Consider the following 21,756-nt stretch of genomic DNA (forward strand, 5'->3'; position numbering starts at 1 on the left):
CTTTTACCACAGCTGAACGGTGCGATACATATCAGCACATTCACACCCAATCCCCCCCCAACTAACATCTTGTGCATGCTTGCTATGTAAGGGTCATGACCCAAACCACAACTAAATATAAGTTTTGAACTGAACCACATAAATTAATATTAAACTATTTTGTAGTTTACAAAAATATACCTATGTAAATCTAAGCAGATGCCATTACAGAATTTTTAGCACTAACCCCCCAAGGGATTCGCAAACCACTGATGTACAGGATGCAAGCCTAAAAGAAATAAAGGAAAGCAGAAAAATAAAACAAAAATACGGCAGAAAGCATAAAGATGGTGGGGGACAACCTCTCCTATACATCTATAAAATATATTTGTAGAATTAATTGGAGCTGAAAAAAAGTATCAGTACTGATGAGATAGGAGTAAAAGAATTTAAATATTAAATGGCCAAGAAACGGAGGAGAGCAAGAACTATGTAAACATCAATACTGAGAAGTCAAAGGATAGACTACTGTATAACTTTGGAAATTGCTCTCAAGTCTGTTAAGAGAATGTTTTTTTTTTTTTTTTTTTTTTTATGAGAACCCCAAACACGAGAGGTATTAGAACCTATAGTACTTAGTACCGTGTTTGGGTTGGAGGTTGAGAAGACGAAAGAAGATATTTGTTGACATTGGACTTGAACTTCTGTAGATTGTAATTTTCAGGAAATACGTATGAAGGAAGGTTGTTCCAGAAAACGGCAGTTGAATGAATAAATGAGGAAGATGAAAAGTTGGTTTTGTGGGTTTGAAGTTGGACAGTAAATGGATGTTGGCTGGTGGCGGCACGTGTTCGGACTGTTTTGAAAGAGAGAGCGGGAATTATAGAAGCCAATTCAGAAGAACAGTGCCCATGGAAGTATCTGTAGAAGAGGCAAGCAGCAGAAACAGTACGTCTATGAGAAAGCAAGTGGAGAGACTCTGTTAGAGATGAATCATTAATTAACCTAACTGCCCTCTTCTGAATGGAATCAAGAAGCCTGAGAGAGGTTTTAGGGGCACCACCCCAGATGTGGGAACAATATTCCATGGCAGGGCGGATTTGCGATTTATACAGAGTGAGCAGCTGTTTGGAAGAAAAGTAACGCCACGAGAGCGAAAGAGAAAACCAAGTTTTTTAGATGCAGAGGAAGCAATATTTGTAATGTGCTTGTGCCAAGAGAGATTAGAAGTCAGGGTAATCCCCAAAAGAGATATATCATTTTGCCTAGAAATCGGAGTGTCACTAAAGATAAACATAGGAGCAGAAGAATCCTTTTTTGCGAGATATAAGACAAGACTGAGTTTTAGAAGGGTAGACAACTTAGTTGAAATCAACTAAGTTGTCTTTGCCCCACTGGAGAATTAACTGAAGATCGGCATTTAAGGAATTGGCAGCAGATTTTCGAGAACTTGAAATTGATTGAGCAGGACAAGGTTTCTCAAAATGGAAAGTTGAATGCAATGTGCTATCATCGGCAAAACTATGGATAGGATTTCCAGTCAATGGAAGAAGGTCATTGATATACAAGAGGAAAAGAGTGGGGGAAAGAACTGAACCTTGGGGGACACCGGCATTAGTGGAGAAGTTAGAAGACAGAGAGCCATCTACCATCACCCTCAGTGAGCGATCAGAGAGAAAACTGGATAACTAATTACTAAAAACAGTTGGCAAACCATAAGATGGAAGCTTGTTTAGAAGACCTTTATGCCAAACACGATCAAGAGCCTTTGAGATGTCAAGAGCAACTACTTGTGTTTCACCGAACCTTTCCATTGAATTAGTCCATAAATGGGTAACGTAAGCCAGAATATCACCAGTGGATCGACACTGACGGAATCCATACTGGCGATCGTTGATCAGACGGAAGGTTTCTAGGTAGTTTAAGAGTTGCCGGTTAATTGATTTCTCCATTACTTTAGAAAGAGTAGAAGTAATTGCAATGGGACGATAATTGGATGGGAGGGATTTGTCACCCTTTTTAGGAACTGGCTGGATATGAGCAAATTTCCAAGCAGAAGGAAAAACACCTTTGGAATAAGAAAGTGAAAAAAGGCAGCAAAGAATAGGAGTAAGTTCAGGAGCACAAGTTTTGAGAACAAGTGGAGAAATACCATCAGGACCTGGAGCTTTCTTAGCATCAAGATTCATCAAAATCCTTCTGATATCCTTTTGACGGAAGACCACAGGAGGCATTGAATGGAGCGTGTTAGGAATGGTGGGAGGTGTTTTACCAAGATCATTAATACATGAGCTGGAAGAAAAATGGGATGCTAGCAGGTCAGCTTTATCCTTGGCTGAAGTGACAACAGAACCATCTGTTTGGACAGAGGTGGGAGCAGAGATGGGCAAAAGTTGCGGCCAATAGCTTTGGCAAGAGACCACAATGCTCGGCTACCATTAGTGCAAGTACAAGTTTTCTACTCTTAGCCTGTTCAAACTCTAGTTTGGACTGATTAATAACTGCTTTACAATTGTTGCGAGCTTTGGTGTAGGCAGAAAATGAAATTGAAGAATTAGAAACAAGCCAATTACGATATGCAACATTCTTCTCTTGGACAGCCTTAGCACATTTATTGGAAAACCAAGGTTTAGATAAAGGATGAGATTTTAAAGTGGAGTGTGGGATAAAGGATTCCATTCCTGCAAGAATAATTTCACTGACACGATCTGAGCAAACGTTGACATCAGAAATTTTGAAACAGTAATCAGACCAAGGAAAAGAAGAAAAGAAGTCTCGCAGGTCATCCCATTTTGCATTCTTGTAATGCCAAACAATACGAGGTTGGGAATAGCCATGAGATAAAGGTTCCATTGGAGAAGAGACAATCACCAAGTTGTGATCTGAAGTGCCTAAAGGACCTCTCACTTCGACCGTGTACTTAGAAGGGTTGTTTGTGAGAAAAAGATCAAGCGTATTGGCTGTATGATTAGGATTGCCCGGTATTCTTGTAGGTAAATGAACAATCTGTGCTAGGTCATTAGTAATTGCAAAAGCCTCAGCATCTCGACCTGCTGGGTCGGTGTGACTAGAAAATGGAAGCCAGCTGGAGTTGTGAACATTAAAATCAACAAGGAAAATTACCTCACTGTTAGGAAAGTTGGACTGGAGAAAGTCAAGTTGCAAAGAGAGGAAGTCAAAGAGTTCCAAGTGATTAGTGGAGTTGGGAGAACGGTAGAGACAACAGCTGAATTTGACACAATGAGGTAGAGAGATTTTAAGCCAGAGCAGATCAAAGATAGGAGATTCCAAATTGACAAGTCTCTGACAGGGAATATCAGAACGGACATATGCACAAGTACCACCTTTGAGGCGAAAGGAATCATACAGCAAATAATTTGGACATCTGAGATGAGAAGTAGTTGAATCAACTGATAACTGAGATTCAGTCAGAAAAAGTACATGGGGTTTGGCAGACTGCAAATGGAAATGGACATCATTGAGATTGGAATTAAGACCACGTATATTTGTGAAATGAATTAGGAAGTCCTTGGGAGGTTTAGATCTTTTCGCAGATAAGCTTGCTCTATTATTTTGACAATTCATGGTATATTCAAGAGTAAGAAAAAGTGGGTGGGACATGCTGTATGAAGTAATGAAATTTTTGGATATGGCGTACATGTGGTAAGAATATACCCAGATCCTTGACATAACGTGGCCTCGACAATGCTCCCCGCATACACACTACTTGGACTCCCTCCAGTCACTATCTGGCAGAGTAGAGGTAGCAAGATTATACACTAGCTGATCCGGAAGCCTCCTAGAGAGTTACCAATAGGTTAGGTCCAGTGTACTATCTAGCGGCCGGCCTGCGAACACCGTTTTAGAGCTGTACCTTCGAAATGTAAGGAATATTGGATCTCGCCACGACGTTCATCATAACCTCAAAAGTCATCAATCATACTGCATGATGGAAGAGATAGGGAAGGGTTGACCGGAACTTAGCTCTAGAGACTAAACATGGGTTCCACCACTTCAAGCCTCCAATAAGCAAAGTGGTGGTATTTCACTGGTTGATGAGAGTCATCTACCACCAAGTACTGCCTGATAACATAGAGGGGCGGCGTTCCTCCATGTGGTGTGGGCGCCACACCTCGACCCCTGCTTACGTTGGTTCACACCAGGGTGGTCACCCACCATGTACTTGTGCATGGAGGTTATACCCAGGATTACTAACAGTCCCACCATCGTGAAGGTGCAAGCAGAGGATTTGGCTGTCATAGACCGTCCGGACTTCGCCGAAATTGGGTCCACTTGACTTAAGTGTCACCCGAATATCAGTTCCATCAGCGTTTTAGACTCCCAGGTAGCAAGAACAGCTTGTCTGGCATATCTGAGAGAATGTCTGTGACAACCTCAAGGACCAAGAATGTCTGTTGTCTATCCTTTGTGTCTTTTCAGTACTGATCTGAGAATTACTTGAAAATTATTTATCTTTGGACAGTATGTTGTAGATTGTTATAATAAATTACCTACCAAGGTGATCAAAACAGAAAGTTTGGTAAATTTCAAATTGGATGATAATTTCTGGAAATAGGGGAAAGTATAGGTGCTGCTTGCTTTTTTGGCAAATGTAGAAAAAGTATACTTATTTGCATTGTTTGGCAATTATAATAACATCTTAAAAATAAAAACTCATTTAATTTTATATAAATTAAATTAGATTTTTACTAATTCCTACCGATTCCTAATACTTGATTTGTTTGTTTGTTATTTGGTTTTTAGGAGCATTAGCAACTAAGGCCACATTGCTCCGCCTAATACTTGAATGTAACAGCATCTACTATCTGTCTATGGTAAAACGTATAAACATGGTATACCAGCTATTTTGAGTTTTAAAAGTAGCTTATGATTTATAAAAGACCCATAATCCTCACCTTAAAATTTTAACAATTGTGCATTTAAACACTGAAATTTAAAAGCATAAAATATTTTGCAATTTAACATTACAAACCTCTTGGGCCTGGGAATAGGAATACGATGACACAGGAACTAAAGTCATTAATAAATAAAGATGCAGCAGCACAGGAACAGAAGTTAAATCTTTGAACTATAAAAGAAGACTGATGTTAGTACAGACACTTCATACTTGAAATCAGGGCTGGATAACCTAAATCCAATGGGCTAATTTTAAAAATTATTTGAGAGCAACGTTAATAAAATAAATATTTTTATTTTTGTCAAAAAAAAAAAAAAAGAAAGCTTATTTGCTTTTCTTTGCACTGATTAAATTTATTAATATCAACAACAGTTTTTGTCCTGGCACCACAAATGGTTCTCCATTTATGTTCTAGCTTTGAATTTTCCCAATTTTGACAACTGATTTCTCAATATATTTTTAACTATGAATAACTAAAAACTTCACTTGCATTTTAACTAGATTTATTAATTTATAAAAAAATTATTTATATTATATTTTGGGAATTTAAATATTTATTTCAGTCAATTAAACATACAAATAGTATAAATCTTACAAGTGCAAATTATCTATATAATATCGGTGTAAATACACCATAGTTTACCATAAATTTAACTACATACATAGTGTGATGGCATCGTTTAGATTTTATCTCATATTGTGGCTCCCTTCACAATGAGATACCAGGCATTGCGCTACTTCAAATAAATAATGCTTCTCTAGTAGAGGAGACTACTGTTATTTATTCTTAGCGGGCAGCACCACGCAGAAGCGTTTTGGAGCTTGTTGGCTCACTCATCAGTGGGCGAGCAGGTATCCTGGTAATGCAGACATGCCATCACGGTTGCGAAGTTAATTCCACAATAAGAGAGATGCCTAATGGTGAAGAAAATGATAATATTTTGAAGACTAAATGCTCAAGGCATAATACGCTATGGGTTGAGATTAACTATATAATATCCGTATAAATACACCATAGTTTACCCATAAGTTTAACTATATACATATTATAATGGCATCGTTTAGATTTTATCTCATATTGTGGCCACCTTCACAACAAGATACTAGGTATTACACTACTTTAAATAAATAATCCCACTTTGTTCTAGTTTATATAAACGCCATCAAAAAGTTAAAATAAATAATGCCAAAGTTGTTTCTTGCATTAAATCTAGTTAATTATTATGACTGTCATAATAATTAACTACACTGGTCAAGTAAAACTTCTCTTTCACAAACCCATGCTTGATCCATTAAGGATATCATTCCTACTGAGATGATTCTATATCATATCCTTAACCCAGACTCCATGATCTTTACCACCACTGAAATCAACTCACAGGTCTAAAGTTGCCTATCATGTCTTTAGCACCTCCTTTGTGAACTAAGGAAATATTAACACCTCTCCAGTCAAGGGTAGATAATCCCAGAATTTAATGATGGTCTCATTAACATCCCCAATAGGAGGATACACTCATAGGCAATCTTTTTTTTACTAAAACAGGATATATATTGTCTGCTTCTGGAATTTTATCTTCACTCAGCTTCAGAAGTTTTTCCGAGACTCTTCTTCTTCAAGATTGTTATATCACTTAATTTATAGCAGCCTGGCTCCTTGTCAATGTTCCCTCATGATTTGAATGGCTTTTCACTGTAAAGATCCCTTCAAAATACCTATTCAACCTGTCTGCCATTTCAGCTTTCTATTACTTTTCCATCTTGATCAAGTAAGGGGTCTGTCTGTTCTTTTTTGTATTCACACATGAAGAGAACCCTTTGTCTCTTTTTTTTTTTTTTTTTTTTTTTTTTTAAGGTCTTTGCTAACAATTTCTCATATCTGGCTTTCAACTGCTTTACCCTCATAAATGGTTTGGTTATATATAGGAAAAAATATTCATATAAATCAGTGTCTTGCGATAGTCTCTAACTGTTGAATTTTTTTCTTTTGCCAGTTTTTGATCATCCAGATGCCTCAAAAACTGTTTCCATAATATTGCCAGTCCATAATTTTAAATCTATAAGAAGCTGAAGTCACCTGTTATGAGGGAATGATACTTGGTTGCCCATTCAATATACAGAGATTTTTGACACACTCCTCAAAATACTCAAGAAGCACTGCAGGATTATCTAGACAAGACTGCAGTAACAATTCAGACACGGCATGGGTTTGTTAAGGGGAAGTCTTGTCTGACCAATTTGATTGGATGCTACAATGAGGTCACAAAGGAACTGGATGCAAAAAATAATTTTTAGGTCATATACTTGGATTTCAAGAAAGCTTTTGATACCTTTGCACATGGAAGCCTACTGTACAAGTTGGAGCAGTATGGCACTAAGGGCAAGTTGCTGCTATGTATAAAGGGATGGTCAAGTGGCAGAAGAGTGGTAATCAATGGATATTGCTCTTCATGGACTAATGTTATTTATGGAATCCCCTCATGATTCGCTGTTGGGTGCATTGTTGTTTTCTATATTTATCAATGATACTGATGAAGGCATATCAGGCATAACGTCCAAGTTTGCAGACGATACAAAGGTTGGCAGGGTTGTTAATGACACTAATGACAGTACGCTACTGCAACAAGATATAGAAAAGTTGAGCAGATGGGCTGAGAGGTGGCAACTGAAGTTTAACATTGACAAATGCAAAGTACTGTATATGGGTAGCAGTAACCCCCGGAGTAACGTATCAACTGTGTGGTACTATACCCAGGGTGGTAGAGAATGAAAAAGATCTGGGGGTAATTGTGCAGTCAGATATGAAGTTTTCTGAGAAGTGCATATGGTCTGCAAGAATAGCTCATGGTGTCTTGTCAATGATGTACAGGAATTTTTCTAGCAGGGAAGGATGTGATTATCCCCTTGTATAAGGCAATGGTCAGGCCACACCTTGAGTACTATATATAGGTCTAGAGGCCTCATTTTAGGAAGGATGTAGAGCTTCTTGAACGAGTACAGTGAAGGGCAATGTGTTTGGGGAATGGAACAAAGGGTTGCTCTTACAAAGAAAGACTTAAGTTCTGCAAATTGCAGTGTTTGGAGACTAGGCACCTGAAGGTGATCTGATTGAGGTGTATAAGGCCTTGAATGGTTTGAGCAAGCTCAATGCTGATGAGATTCTTCCTCTTGCCCAAATTAGTCACCTGAGGGGACAAATTCAAATTGAGGAAAGACAGCTGTAGAATAGATGTACAGAAATTTGCCTTTAGCCAGCAAGTGGTCGATTGCTGGAACAAACTTCCATCTGTCGTTGTAGAAGTTGACAGCCCCCCTATCAATGTGCTGTATCACCACAATAAAATCCTTCTCCACTTATCCAGGGCTGCAGTGGAGGGTATATGCAGGTATACCTTCTGGATTTTTTTTAGGTGAATAACGTATACCTTCTGGTTTTTGAAAGACTTGAAGAAACAAATATTATTAAAAGATTTACTGAAAATTAAAACATAAATTTATTAGAATTTGATTCTTAAGCAATACTTATAGTTTTATTATTTTTAATATGTATGCTGTATATATAAGAAGATAAATATGGTGTGTATATATATATATATATATATATATATATACACACACACACACAAGTATATGCCATATACTGGAATTTGATTAATAAGCATGGTATACTCTCTGCATACGTAATATACACAGAGTATACTTTCTACTAATTTTACGACTACAGCACTGCTCTTATCTATGGATGGCACCAAGTCTCCATCGGTCCTATTATAACAACATGTGTTGACTTAATCAAAATTTCAAATTAATTTAATTTACTTACAGTATACTTCTTCTTTTTATACTTTTGAATTATACAGAAATTAAATTTTGCATTTTTTTACTTTTACAATCTTTTCTTGGTATTTTTTAATGTAAATTCATAGGTGAAGGTTTCTTTTACTAGAATTGGAATGTTTGCTTTTATCATTTTATTATTTATAAAAATAAAAAAAAATAACATTTTAGCTTTTCACCTGAGGGTAACGATGGTAACTGCTTAATATTACATTAATTTTCATAATGAAAACTGACAAATAAGTGATTCGGAAATGGAAATTTCTCTTAGAGAATCAAGTTCTGGATTAACAGATCCAGAACCTGAGTCACTTACACACATCCCATCAGGGTGCTCAACTATTCTGATGAGAAAGGATTGTGAGTGTGTGATAAATATGGTTTCGCTCAGGCTGCAAACAGAAATGTTATTATAGTGGGGATGGATATGGACACACATGCTCATGACAATCTCATAAGCCAATCACTTTCTGGAAAGCAGAATATAAAAGGTGTGTTTGCAATAAAACACTGTTTTATTGCAAATGGCTTTATTCCAGAAATAGACAAAGTTTTACAAAACAGTTTGTTTCTGGAATAAAATTCAACTGCTAAGTGGTTAACTTAAACTTCTTTAGATGTACAACTAAAAATAAAATTCTCCACAGCTTTTAATTATACTCAGAAATAATTGTATATCAACAATTATTTATGAGTAAAACAACGATTACAGTATCTCAGAGCCTAAAAACAAGCTAAATTTTATCAGTATACTTAATAAGTTAACGTTACCTCTGGTCCTCTGCAAGATATTAAATAAGAGAGCATAAACTTCAATATTCTAACGGCTGGTTTCACTGTAGCCACAACCAGTAAACCAGATAGTCCAAGAAGGGAAAGTGACTGATGTGACGGCTTAAGAAAGGTATCACATATTTTCTATGGAATAAATATAATTCATAACTGTAATATGTTATTAATAAATAAAAATTCTATATTCTATAATATTTTAATAATATAAACCAGAGCTGTGATACAATACAAAACTAAATTGCATCTTATGCAAAATTTGCAGATCTGTTATGAAATTATCAAAACTAGTCCAGTTCGGTAACTTAACATGTTCACTACCACCTGTATATGAGATAGAGTCCAATGTGCCGAAATTTTTGAAATGTTGATGTTTTTCAACATTTTGACATTCTCAGCATTCTGAAAATTTATAAATGTTGGATGAAAAGTAAGTTTGGAAATCATAACTAAAAGCAAACATTACTTTTGTGCTGAGCTGTATATCAGAATTAATCTTATAATTTTATAAAAAGTTTATTTGTGTACATAAACTAACATCAACTATAACAACCATAACTATAAACAAAAACCAAGGATTGCTGCAAACAGTTCAGTCAGTGCTAATAATGAGTTATTAATCTCGTATGCATTTAATTTTTTGGCACTCGTTTACTGACCACTTAAGAATGACTGCTTATATGCATTATGGCACATCACTTCTAGTGCCATTTAATGCTTATATGCACAAAGGCAGTGAACATGTTAAGAATTATCTTAGGGGCCACCTGAATTTCAATTGTCATAAGTAAATTCCATGGTCTTAATATTTTAAGATCTATCTGTGAGTGACCACAATGGGCACCATTTCTTCAATAAATAGCATCACCAAAAGGAATGTTTATCTATACTGTTATTTGTACTCAATGTGACCCATGAATAAGGAAGTTTTTTCTACCTTTAGTATTAAAACCATAAGTTTACTTATAGCAGTTGTATTCACCAAGCACATGAAAGGATAAAAGTCCTCAATTTCTGAATTCATTTCATGGACAATGTAACTCTTCTATAAGTAATTGAAATTATTAATTCATCATAAATTTAAAAAATATATTTTAGATACCGTATGAAAAAAAATTAAATCATTATTTAAAATAAATAAAACAATAACAAATAAACACTCCTTGAAAAAAATTTATATATGCTAGGAGAGATCATTAAATAACCATCATTTTAATTTTATAGTATTACAGAAAAAAGTGCTCTCAACAAACTATTTATCAAAGGTACCAATTATATTTGTGTGCATTATATTACCAGGTAGGGTCCAAAAGTAAGTTTCATGTTTGACAACTAAAAATGCACATATGGAAAGAGATGCAAAGTGTTAATTTTTCCTGTAGAACAGCATTTCCCAAATTGTGGTCTATGTTATGACGTCATTGTTATGACGGTTGCAATACATCACAATGAAGTTGTACACTCTCCTACTCTCAGCCATCCAGAGTATAAATAGTCATTTATTTATTTAATAATATATATATATTTTAGTATGTGTATTATAGTGTTATTTTGTGTTCTTTCTATAAAATAACTTCACTTCAGAATTTCCTGTCATTAGGAATAAAGAAGATCCTTGGGGAGGGATCATAATACTTACTTTGGATCTTATTTCTTCATTAAATCAACTTTTCCTACAGTAAAAAGCCATCTTTTCATAAAATTCTGGCTACTTAATGGGAACACCCTCATATGTCCCTTAGATATGAAAGCAAGTAGTTTAGGTATATTGGCTTTATATACAAGAACTCCCCGACTTACAAAAATTCGACTTTATGCAAGTTTCTGCCAGCCAGTGCAAACTTAAAAAAATCATGGAAACATATTTTGCATCCCATAGGAACAAATGGAGGTATCATAAAAATATTGTAATGTGAACCCAAATAACACATTGTTTTTTTTTTTGGTAATTCGTTTCAAGACCTAGGAAGTTGAAATTTTTGCTATATAACTAAGCTATTTATCTCTCTAAAAGGTCATTTTATAATGGAAATTGCACTACACTTTCATCGTTATCATATATTCCATTATAAGAATCAATTTTGAATGCCTTTGTTTTGTAATATTTTTCTATAACACATTCTCAAGGTCACTACCATAAAACAATTTGCACTTTACAATTTATTGGGCTTTTCTGTTAGTGGAATCTATCATAAATGGGTAGTAAACTCAATCTTACTGCATTTGTGATAATACCAATAACTGGAATTGTGTGGGTTTTTATGTTATTATGGTGAAATGTGTTCCCCCTTCACTGAAATCTTCAATCATATAAAAAACAAATAAAGTTTCAGAATCTTCTCTTCATTCCTATTTACTTATTACAATGGTGAAGGGAAAGGGACTAATGGAAAGTGCAAGTGCTGGCAGTGCTAGGAAACAAAACTGATTTTGAAATAAAGATGATTAATTGAGAAGTACGAAGCAAGACAAAGTTTGTCATCTATTGCACGGAATTAGGTCTCACTGCTTCAACAGTGTGAATACTATTTTAAGGAACAGTGCGCGCATAAAAGAACATGTTAAAGGATCAACGTATTTCACACAGGGGCCAGTCCGCCCGACAGTGATCACAAAACAGTGTTCAGGTGTTATATCAAAGATGGAAAAGCTATTAATAATATGGATGGAAAATCAGATTCAGAAGCATGTACCCCTGAATCTAATGACCATTAGCAAGAAATATTTATGAAGATAACAATAAGTATGGCAAACCCCAAACCAAGTTTGCAGCAAGCAACGGGTGGTTTAATAGGTTCAAACATCGCACTGGTTTCCAAAACATTAAAGTATGTGGTGAAGTCGCCAGTGCCAATTCTGCAGCTGCAGAGAAATTTTGTTTGTTTGTTTGTTATTTGGTTTTTAGGAGCATTAGCAACTAAGGCCATATTGCTCTGGGATATGCGGTGGTCATTCCCTGACCTTACCGCATCCTCCGTATTTGGTGGTGATGGGCTCGAACCCCAGTCTAATCAAGAAGCGTGTGCTACGCACTGCTGCTCCTTCCTACCTGGCCACGGAGGTGCCACATAGAAATTTTGTGATGTGTTGGAAAAAACCTCTCAACAGCCTTCAACTTCCACAGTAGCATGCTTATCAGCTGGAGAGTTAATTCTGGAAACGATGCTCGAAAGGTAAAACTTGTTGACATTATGCCTGTCTCCTCTCCCTTTTTGTAATTTTCTAATTTTGAAATTTTTGTAATTTTGTACACTTTTGTAAATATTTTTTTCCTGTGCATGAGATGAAAAAAAATTGAATAATTCTATTTACATGTTCGTCAAACATTTCTTTTTTGCTTCAATCAAATTTAGCCTGCATAGTTGCAAGTGCGGAATTTCCTTAAATGCTAATTTAGGGAAATTCCGACTTATGTAGTGTTCCACAGAATGCAACTCTTACGTTAATTGGGGATTGGCTGTATATATTAAGGAAGCTTGGCAATTAAATAAATACTTGCAGAACTATCTTTTATAGTGTGAACATCTGTTTTAAAGGTAATTTTTTTTTTTTACTTATTGTTTATAGATTAATGAAGATTTTATTTTATTTATTTATTTTTTAAAATCTTTTAAAGACAAATTTTTTAAAAAAATTCTGATTAATCATAAACAACACAAGTAATAAAAATGGTTAATACAGTAGGGGGGGAAATTCAGAATGTACAGAAAAAAGTAAATAAACAGAAATATTGCATAATGGAATAATTACTTCTTAAAACATTTTATATATACATATAACTATAAAATTTATTTGAAAAGGAAAAGGAAGAAAGGTGGGAACTATCGGACAAGGGTCACTGATAGAAGGAATGCACGAAACACCCATAATTGTATTATGTATGAATAAAAGTTGTTGAGAACGAGTCTGGAGTTGCTTGCAACTCTGGGCTCATTCCTATATTAATAGTTCTGTGTTTCAATTAGTTTTTTAGCTGTGTATACAGTGGTGGACAAAAAAACTGCATCACTTTTGAATTTGGTTGCAAATAATGTGATTTGCGCTTCATTGTGGGTTGCAGAAATGTTCGATATGCATTTTTTAGATGGGATATATATCTCTGTGAATGAAATCCAATAAAAAGACTCCACCTGATATACCTAATTGCCATAAATGTCTTCCCAAAGGATAAAATGCGTAATTAATGGCAATATGAGAAATCATGCAAATGACAATCATGATAACCAAACATACATTTTATTGTATTTATGTGTACAAACTTAAATGACAAGTTAACATAATAGTATTATGTACTGCAAATCAGCAAAATAAGTCCTCAATATTTTGTTGTTCCACCTCGAGCTGCAATTACAGCCATGCAACAATCTGGCATAGAATTAATCAACTTCTGGATATACAGTCACCAAATTTTGTGGTACCACACCATTACAATGCTCTCCTGCAGCTGAATCTTACTTGTTGACTTCTTCCGAGCACTTTTAGACAACATTATGTACAAGCAATTTTCAACAGGGTTCAAATCTGCTCTGTTGCTGGGCCAGTCCAACACTGTAATGCCAGAATTTCTGAGGTATGACTGCACCTTAAGGGAGTACAACAAGGGAAAACATTGGTGTAAGTATGTTTTAAGCCTTGTGAGACAAGAAGACAAACTCATCATTAAATCTAAATAGCATAAAACTTACCAATTTTGCTGAGTCTTGTTTAAAAATGCAGTTTTGGACATCTGTGTGGTGATCCCTAATAACAGGTTTCAGGCACTCCTCCAAGATAGCAGTGTAGGTTTCTGCATTCACCATTCCGTTAATAAACTTAATTTGGCCTACCCCTTTGCTTGTTATGCATCCCTAGACCATCTGTCATGCGGGGAACTTTACAGTCTGTGTTATGCAGTCAGGATGGTATGCCTCTGATTTTCGTCTTCTGACATATTGCTTTCCGTCTGAGTCATGCAGGTTGAATTTCGATTTGTTATAAAAGATGATGGAGTCCCATTGCTCTTTTGTCCATGAAACATGAGTTTTAGCCCAAGCAAGTCGCTTCTTCCTCATTTGTTGGGTCAACATAGGCTTCTTCTTCTTCTTGGGCCGATAGGCATGCAGATCACATTCCGAAAGCCGTCTTTGGATAGTTTGTTTGTTTGTTTGTTTGTTATTTGGTTTTTAGGAGCATTAGCAACTAAGGCCATATTGCTCCGGGATATGCGGTGGTCATTCCCTGACCTTTCCGCATCCTCCGTATTTGATGGTGACGGGCTCGAACCCCGGTCTAATCAAGTGGATAGTTCGTGCACTTGTTTCAACACCAGAGGTCATCTCAAAGTCCAGGAGCACTAGCATGGCTATTATGAAGGCATAGCTGTTTCAAATATCAATCTTGGGAAGGCGTAGTCACTCTCTTACGGCCTGATCCAGGTCTTCTCTTCACATCACCGGTTTCATGCTTTAATTTCAGCACCCGAGATACTGTTGACTGGTGGCAGCCTAGTTTATTAGCGATAGCATGCATAGAAAGCCCTTCCTGGGACAGAGCAACAGCTACACTTTTTTTTCTTGGTGTCAACTGAACATATGGAGCCATGCTTCTTACACCTCCGCAAAACAGGATACTAACGAGTGAGTATACCTTCCAATGCCATATTTACAGAAACAGCTGATGCAATACCTTTGCTTTGCGACATACAAAATGACTGTAATCAAAGAATATCTTATTCATTTCACTACAAATGTTACTTTATTTTAAGGTTATGCAGTTTTTTTTGTCTGCGACCATGTGTGTGTGTGTGTGTGTGTGTGTGTGTGTGTGTGTGTGTGTGTGTGTGTGTGTGTGTGTGTGTGTAAATGAATATTATATGTAATCCCTTAAAGGTAATGTTTAAAAAGTTACATAGGATAAAATAGTATTCCAGTTGATGAAATGGTTTCAGTAAATGAAAGATTAATGAGTCAGGTATGGCATGACAGATGTCTGGATGATTTTGGATGTCTGTGTGGTGATCCCTAATAACGGGTTTCAGGTACTCCTCCAAGATAGCAGTATAGGTTTCTGCATTCACTTACCCTTTCTCTATATGATTGCTAAATTCCATAAACAACCTGTAGGTTTCAGATTCATCACCAGCTCCAAAAATAATGGCTGCTACCTTCCAGCCAAACAATTTTTCACTCTACTTAAAACTATTTTTAATAATTTCAGCATCTACTTGGGTAATAAATAAAATAGCTGTCATCAATACCTTCAAATCTAATATTACCATAACAAACAGAAACATTTGATTTCACCAACCTTTTTACCTCTATACCACATAATTTACTGATATTTGTGCTATAACAACTTTATCACAGATACAAGGATAAATTTAACATAAATGATAATACATGGAACTATGTAAATCTCTGTTTACTCAATAACTATATCTTTGATGGCAAACTTGCGTATAAACAAACTATTGGTGTTCCCATGGGTTCCCAAATATCTAGCTTAGTATCCAACCTATTCTTACATTATTATGAAGAACTATACACCATAAACAATCCTAATCATAACCTTTTAGCTTTCAGATATGTAGATGACATTCTAGTTTTAAATACTAACTTTGAGCCTATAGCCAAAGCTATTTACCCTATTGAACTTAAACTAAATAAAGAAAACTCCACTAATCACATAGTCAACTTCTTTGACTTCAATAATATTCTTAGCAATACCTAACCTCCATATAATATTGACATATATGATAAAAAAAAATAAATTTAACTTTGATGTATTTACCTTACCAACTGGCATTCCAATATTTCCAACAAAATACATAAAAATATAATTTGAACCCAATACCTCGCTTAGCACAGCTTCAAACAGCACGGGTTTCACTATAACACGGTTTTCAATTAAATTTAAGTTGAAAATTTACTGTACATATTAAAACTCATTCAATAGCCTAGACACGTACTCTACATATACGCTGTGTTGTCGTAGCCTAGATACGGGTACATATATGCTGCGATGCCAACTGTATTGTCTCATATATGCTGCACATATGACAGTAGTCCCCTCAGGCAGTCGGTGGCAACAGTTTCCACTTTTCTTAATTCCATCCTGACGAGATGATGTGATAGCTTTTCAAACTTTTCATTTCACAATTTATTTTTTTACCCCTCTAAATACAATCGAAAATATATCTGTGTCTTGGTTAGAAATCACTGCCAACAACATGCATTATGTTGGTCAGCATGTTTTGCCCAATTTGGCAAATGATTTCATTGGTTTTGAATTGCGAGTTCAGACAATTGTTGAAGACATTGTGAAATTGGAAAATATTTGGGATTCGAAACTTTGGACAATGTCAATGTACATGACTGCATTGACTCACATGCAAATAACTTAGATGATGCAACTCTCCTTGAAATTGATAAGAAATTTGCATATGAAGAAGAGGAAAACAGTTCTGAAGTGGATAACACCGAAATGGCACCAAAAGAATTTTCAACAGAAGAATTGAAGAAAGTTTTTTGGGGCTTGACATTGCCTGCGAGGCAATTATGAATGGAGATCCAAGTGTTGGATGTAGCATCCAGATACGGCAAATTTTATAAGATGGGATTCAATGCTACAAAGACTTGTATACCGAGAAAAAGAAGAAATGACTTCACCAAACTTCATTTTTGAAATACCGAAATAAACAATAAAGCTTTTTTCTCATCTCTCATGATGCTACCGTTTCATTAATAAAATTTTTGCAGTATTTTTTATTTTAAATCCTTTTAATTGGCTATCAAGCGCAAATTCTTTATAGATTTATTATAATTTGTTTATTGACTGTTTCTCTGGTACGCATTCATTTAAAACCCATTATAATTACAGTAATACCCCGAAGTTACGCGATAGGTGGGTCCGACGAAAATCGCGTAAGTCGAATTCGCGTAAGTCGGGGTACAACTTTGCATATAAATACATATAAATTTTGCTTAATTGGGACCAAGGACTAACAAAAACACTAGTTTAGAAGAAAAATATTAATAAAATTGCAGTTCTTTATACATATTAATACAAAATATGTATTAAAAAACAAATGACTTACGTAAAAAAGTTATTTCGATGTCGATGGCTTCATAAAATCTAACAAATTCGTCTGACGACACAGCGCCTTCTTTTTTTCAAGCAGAATTTCTTCGTAGCAAGCTAATAATTTTTTTATTCCTTGCTTTGTAGCTATAACGCGTTCTTCGTTGGAGTCTTTGTTTTCTAAAATTTTTAAGCCCTTTACAATTGAGCCCTTTTCAATTTTCAACCTGTCAAGTTTGCAATTGTCATGTGCTTTTCGCCGTTGCTTCATTTAGGCCTGTAGCACGTGCAATATCACATGGTCTTTCATTTCGCTCAAAGCGTTTCACAATTTCATATTTTTTCTCTATCGACAGAGGCGGACTGGCCATAAGCCTTACCGGGGAAACCCCAGTGGGCCGAAGGCCGGTGTGATTTTGGCCATAAACCGTAGTATGAGGCCACTATAAATTTTCCCGGGTAAGAATTTTTGATCCAGTCCCCCTCTGTTTATCGATAATTGCTTTTCTTTTTCTCTCTGAATCTGCAGTGTCTTCACCAGGACGCTTCCTTTTCACACCTTTTAATTAAGTATTTTACTCATTTTTAGGGCATAAAGCACAATTACAAAACGAGGAGGCACGCTTGATACGCATAAACAAAGCTGCGCGCATGTAGCAACTGAATAAACAACACCATAAAGGCAGAGATACACTATTAACACCTCACATTTCTAGGGGTTACTACCATAAAACAATAAAAATCCAGTTGCGTTTCTGCTAGTGAAATCTGTTTTAAACTGGTAGTAAAATCGATCTAATTGCATTTGCGATTATACCGATAGTTGGAATTGTTTTGGTTTTTACGTTATTATGGTGAAATGTGTTTCCCCTTCACTGATATAAAAAACATAAAAGCAGCAAAGTTGAATTTTGTTCATCTTTCGCTCTCATTCTCTGCCGTCGCACCGTATATCGATAACATATGAAAAACGACCTTGAAGATAGTGGGCGGCAGCGTTGCCAAACGAAAAAATCAAGAACCGCGTAACTCCGAGTTCGCGTAAGTCGGGGTATTACTGTATACCTGAATCAGCACGGTTTCACATAACACGGAACAGTTTCGGTACCAATTATCAGTGCTATGCGGGGTATTGCTGTAGTTTTCCATTTTATCATAAACAAATTCAGTTATAATTTACTATAAATTGGTCAGTTATAATTTACTATAAACTGGTCAGTTCTAATCATATTTGTATAGTTGTAAAATAATCTGGTGGAATTCCACTAATTGGTAAGTAAGTAATTACTTTGGTCTCTTTACTCACTAAGTTTCTACTGTTAAGTTTTCACTTTTCTCATTTATCCATTGGATTAGTTTTAATAATCATTAATGAAATTACTTATAATTCACTACCCATGTTCAGTCTTTGTTGACTTCTACTAATTTGTTTTAAGGTTGGGTTTATGTTATATGTAGAATTTGCATAATTCCTTTGAGTCTCGGATTTTTCAAATGTGTGTTAACATATTATACCTTTGAAAATCCATCTCTCAATTTTCTAATCTTTATATAAATCACTTTATACAATCTCCTAACTACACCACTATTAGGTATAGAGACATTAAATTATTTTATTCCAGGGAATTACTTCATGTTCTTCCATCTTAAGATTGAACTGTTTTATGCCCATTGACTTGTTTCCTGTTCTTTCATAATTGGATTATTAACTACACCACCATTGGATATAAAGTCAACTAGTCCTTTATACTTGGATTTATTTACTATTTTTTAAACAGCAAATTCACACCTGATACTACCTGTGGATTCAACTAGTTTCATATACACAAAATTATTTCCTATTCTTTCATACTATACCTCTGAAATTTCTACTAAAATTGTATAGCTGCCTTTAGATTTTAGTGGCTTGATTTTTCCCACTAATCTTTATTAAAAAATTACTTTCTATAGTCTCCTAACTACACCACTATTAAGTCTATAGACATCCATTTATTTGCTTCCTTGGAATTACTTCATTTATATGGACTTATTTCCCCTTCTTTTATATTTGGTTTCTTAACTACACCACCACTGGATCTAAAGTCACCATGTTATTTATATCCATGGAATTATATCACATTCTTTCATCTATGGATTTAAATTAGTTCTTTATCCTTGGATGTACTTTCTTGCTAAATTAGATTCTTTCAAAATTGGATTCTTACTACCTTTTTGGACTACAGATTATAATTATTAATCTTTCTCTATCTCAAAACTTTTGGTGATTCTTGCTATCTATACTCTGATACGCTTACGATCATTCCCTTATACAAGACTATTCAGCTTAGTACAACATAGCCTCATCACTTGGTCTATCGTATATAAATTTGATCTTCATTCTTTTTGCCACCGCCTTGTTCAACACTTTTATTTATCTATGAAAGGTAGTGTGTTTATTTTTATAATTTTGTATGACTTTATCACAGTAAAGTCCTACTATTCCAATCGCATTTCTTTTTCCAACCCTAATTTTAAATTATCACCATACACTTGTGTTCTGAATACGACAAAAGAAGTCACTATTTTCCCACCGTTTTGCATTTCTTCACAGCTTACTATTAAGTCCATTACGCTGCTTTAAATTGCTTCATTATGTAGATATATTGCTAATGTGGTTGAAGTTGGCATGCAATCATCTACTATACTCAATATGTGCGCTTCATCTCCGCCTTTTTCCTTCTACTACATATATTTTTCCCACCAGCTTATTTCTGCTATGCATTTCTTGAAAACTCCAGGTATCATTCACTTCTTATTATACTTTTGGTTTCGTTTTAGATTCATTTCTCGGTATGTTTCAACCTACATAATTTTTTCCTTACAATACAAGCATTTGGTATTAGCTCTCTTTTATACTAATGTTTGCATAAGCCCCCTTACTATAAGGTTGGGCTTCACAACCCCAGCAAGCTCAGTGTTATTTAACTTTTTCTTTGCTTTTTATCTTTCTACCATTCTTCCTGTTCATAAAACTATTAGTGTATAAGAGGGTGATACGACGTTCCTGCTATCTTACTTTTATTGCCATTTTTCATCTTTATTTATCTAAAATACTCCTTTTTCCCTTCCCCATCCTCAATTTAATACCTCACCCTATACCGTGTGCTTGTTCCAAATTTATTTATTGAATTATTGAATTCCAATCTACACAAAATTACATCCTTTAAATTCTACATATTTATATTAACCATATTTATTCTAACTTGATCCTTATTTTTACTTTAATACATTACACTTACACTGCATTGGGACTACCTTGTCCATACAATATTAGAAAGTGCTAATTTCATTTTTGTTGCTTTTTGGCCATTCACTTTTCTTCTACTACTATGAACAAGTATAGAAACGCAGTTACTGATACATGGTCAGGTGTAGTCCCCTGATCATGTATCAATATTTGTTGCAGCTGACATCAGATCAGGTATTTTTGCCTTACCTATATTCGAGCATTACCTAAATATATTCTCCCCATATCTGATGACAGCTGTAGCACTTTCTATTTTTATTTTATTGGTATTTTGCTGTACTAAATTTTTTTTTACAGTTCTCCAACCTTCTATTGGCTTATAATTAGCCCATAATTTTCTTAATTCATCATAACTTTTAGAATATTAACATTCTTCCAGCTTTTACATATCTACTACACTTCTTTTTCAACTATCCTCACCCTTCTAGTTACTGGCACTTTGTGTAACTTTCACATCCATTTATGCACACTTTATTCAATATATTAATACGAACTTATATATATATATATATATATATACAGGGTGATTCTAAATTACTGTCAGGGTTTCCATGGCCTATAATTTTCAAACCAGAAACAACAAAATAAAACTGCTTACGGAATATGAAAGTGTAACTCAAAAAGTTTTATTTGGCAATGCTGTACTTGCTGCATTGATGTCTGGGAGATATTGATGGCATTACTTCAAAATGGCGACTGTTCAAGAGAAGGCAATGTGTGTAATTTGGTTTTTCAAAACAAAGTCCGTTATCACAATGCAACGTCATTACAGAACTCAGTATGGAAAAAGTCCATTTTCAGATAATGCTATCTGACAATGGTTAAAGCAATTTCAAGAGACTGGTAGTGTTCTGCACCAAAAAAGGAAAGGGAAGACCAAGCACTTCGCAGG

General features: G+C 35.1%; 1 protein-coding gene across 2 annotated transcripts in view; it reads right to left on the minus strand.

Moving 5' to 3' along the window:
• Window positions 1-21,756, minus strand: part of vir (VIR_N domain-containing protein) — a 346,195-nt gene that overhangs the window by 150,766 nt on the left and 173,673 nt on the right. For both annotated transcript variants that reach the window (XM_090377624.1, XM_090377623.1), the window contains exons 22-23: window positions 9,503-9,649; window positions 4,973-5,068 (exon numbers count right to left, since the gene is read on the minus strand). In XM_090377624.1, the coding sequence (XP_090233750.1) occupies window positions 4,973-5,068; window positions 9,503-9,649 (243 nt within the window). The remainder of the gene's footprint in view (window positions 1-4,972; window positions 5,069-9,502; window positions 9,650-21,756) is intronic.

This window comes from Mastigoproctus giganteus, chromosome 7, assembly GCF_048544385.1.
Source record: "Mastigoproctus giganteus isolate SK-2022 chromosome 7, ASM4854438v1, whole genome shotgun sequence".
In the NCBI taxonomy this organism is placed as follows: Eukaryota; Metazoa; Arthropoda; class Arachnida; order Uropygi; family Thelyphonidae; genus Mastigoproctus; species Mastigoproctus giganteus.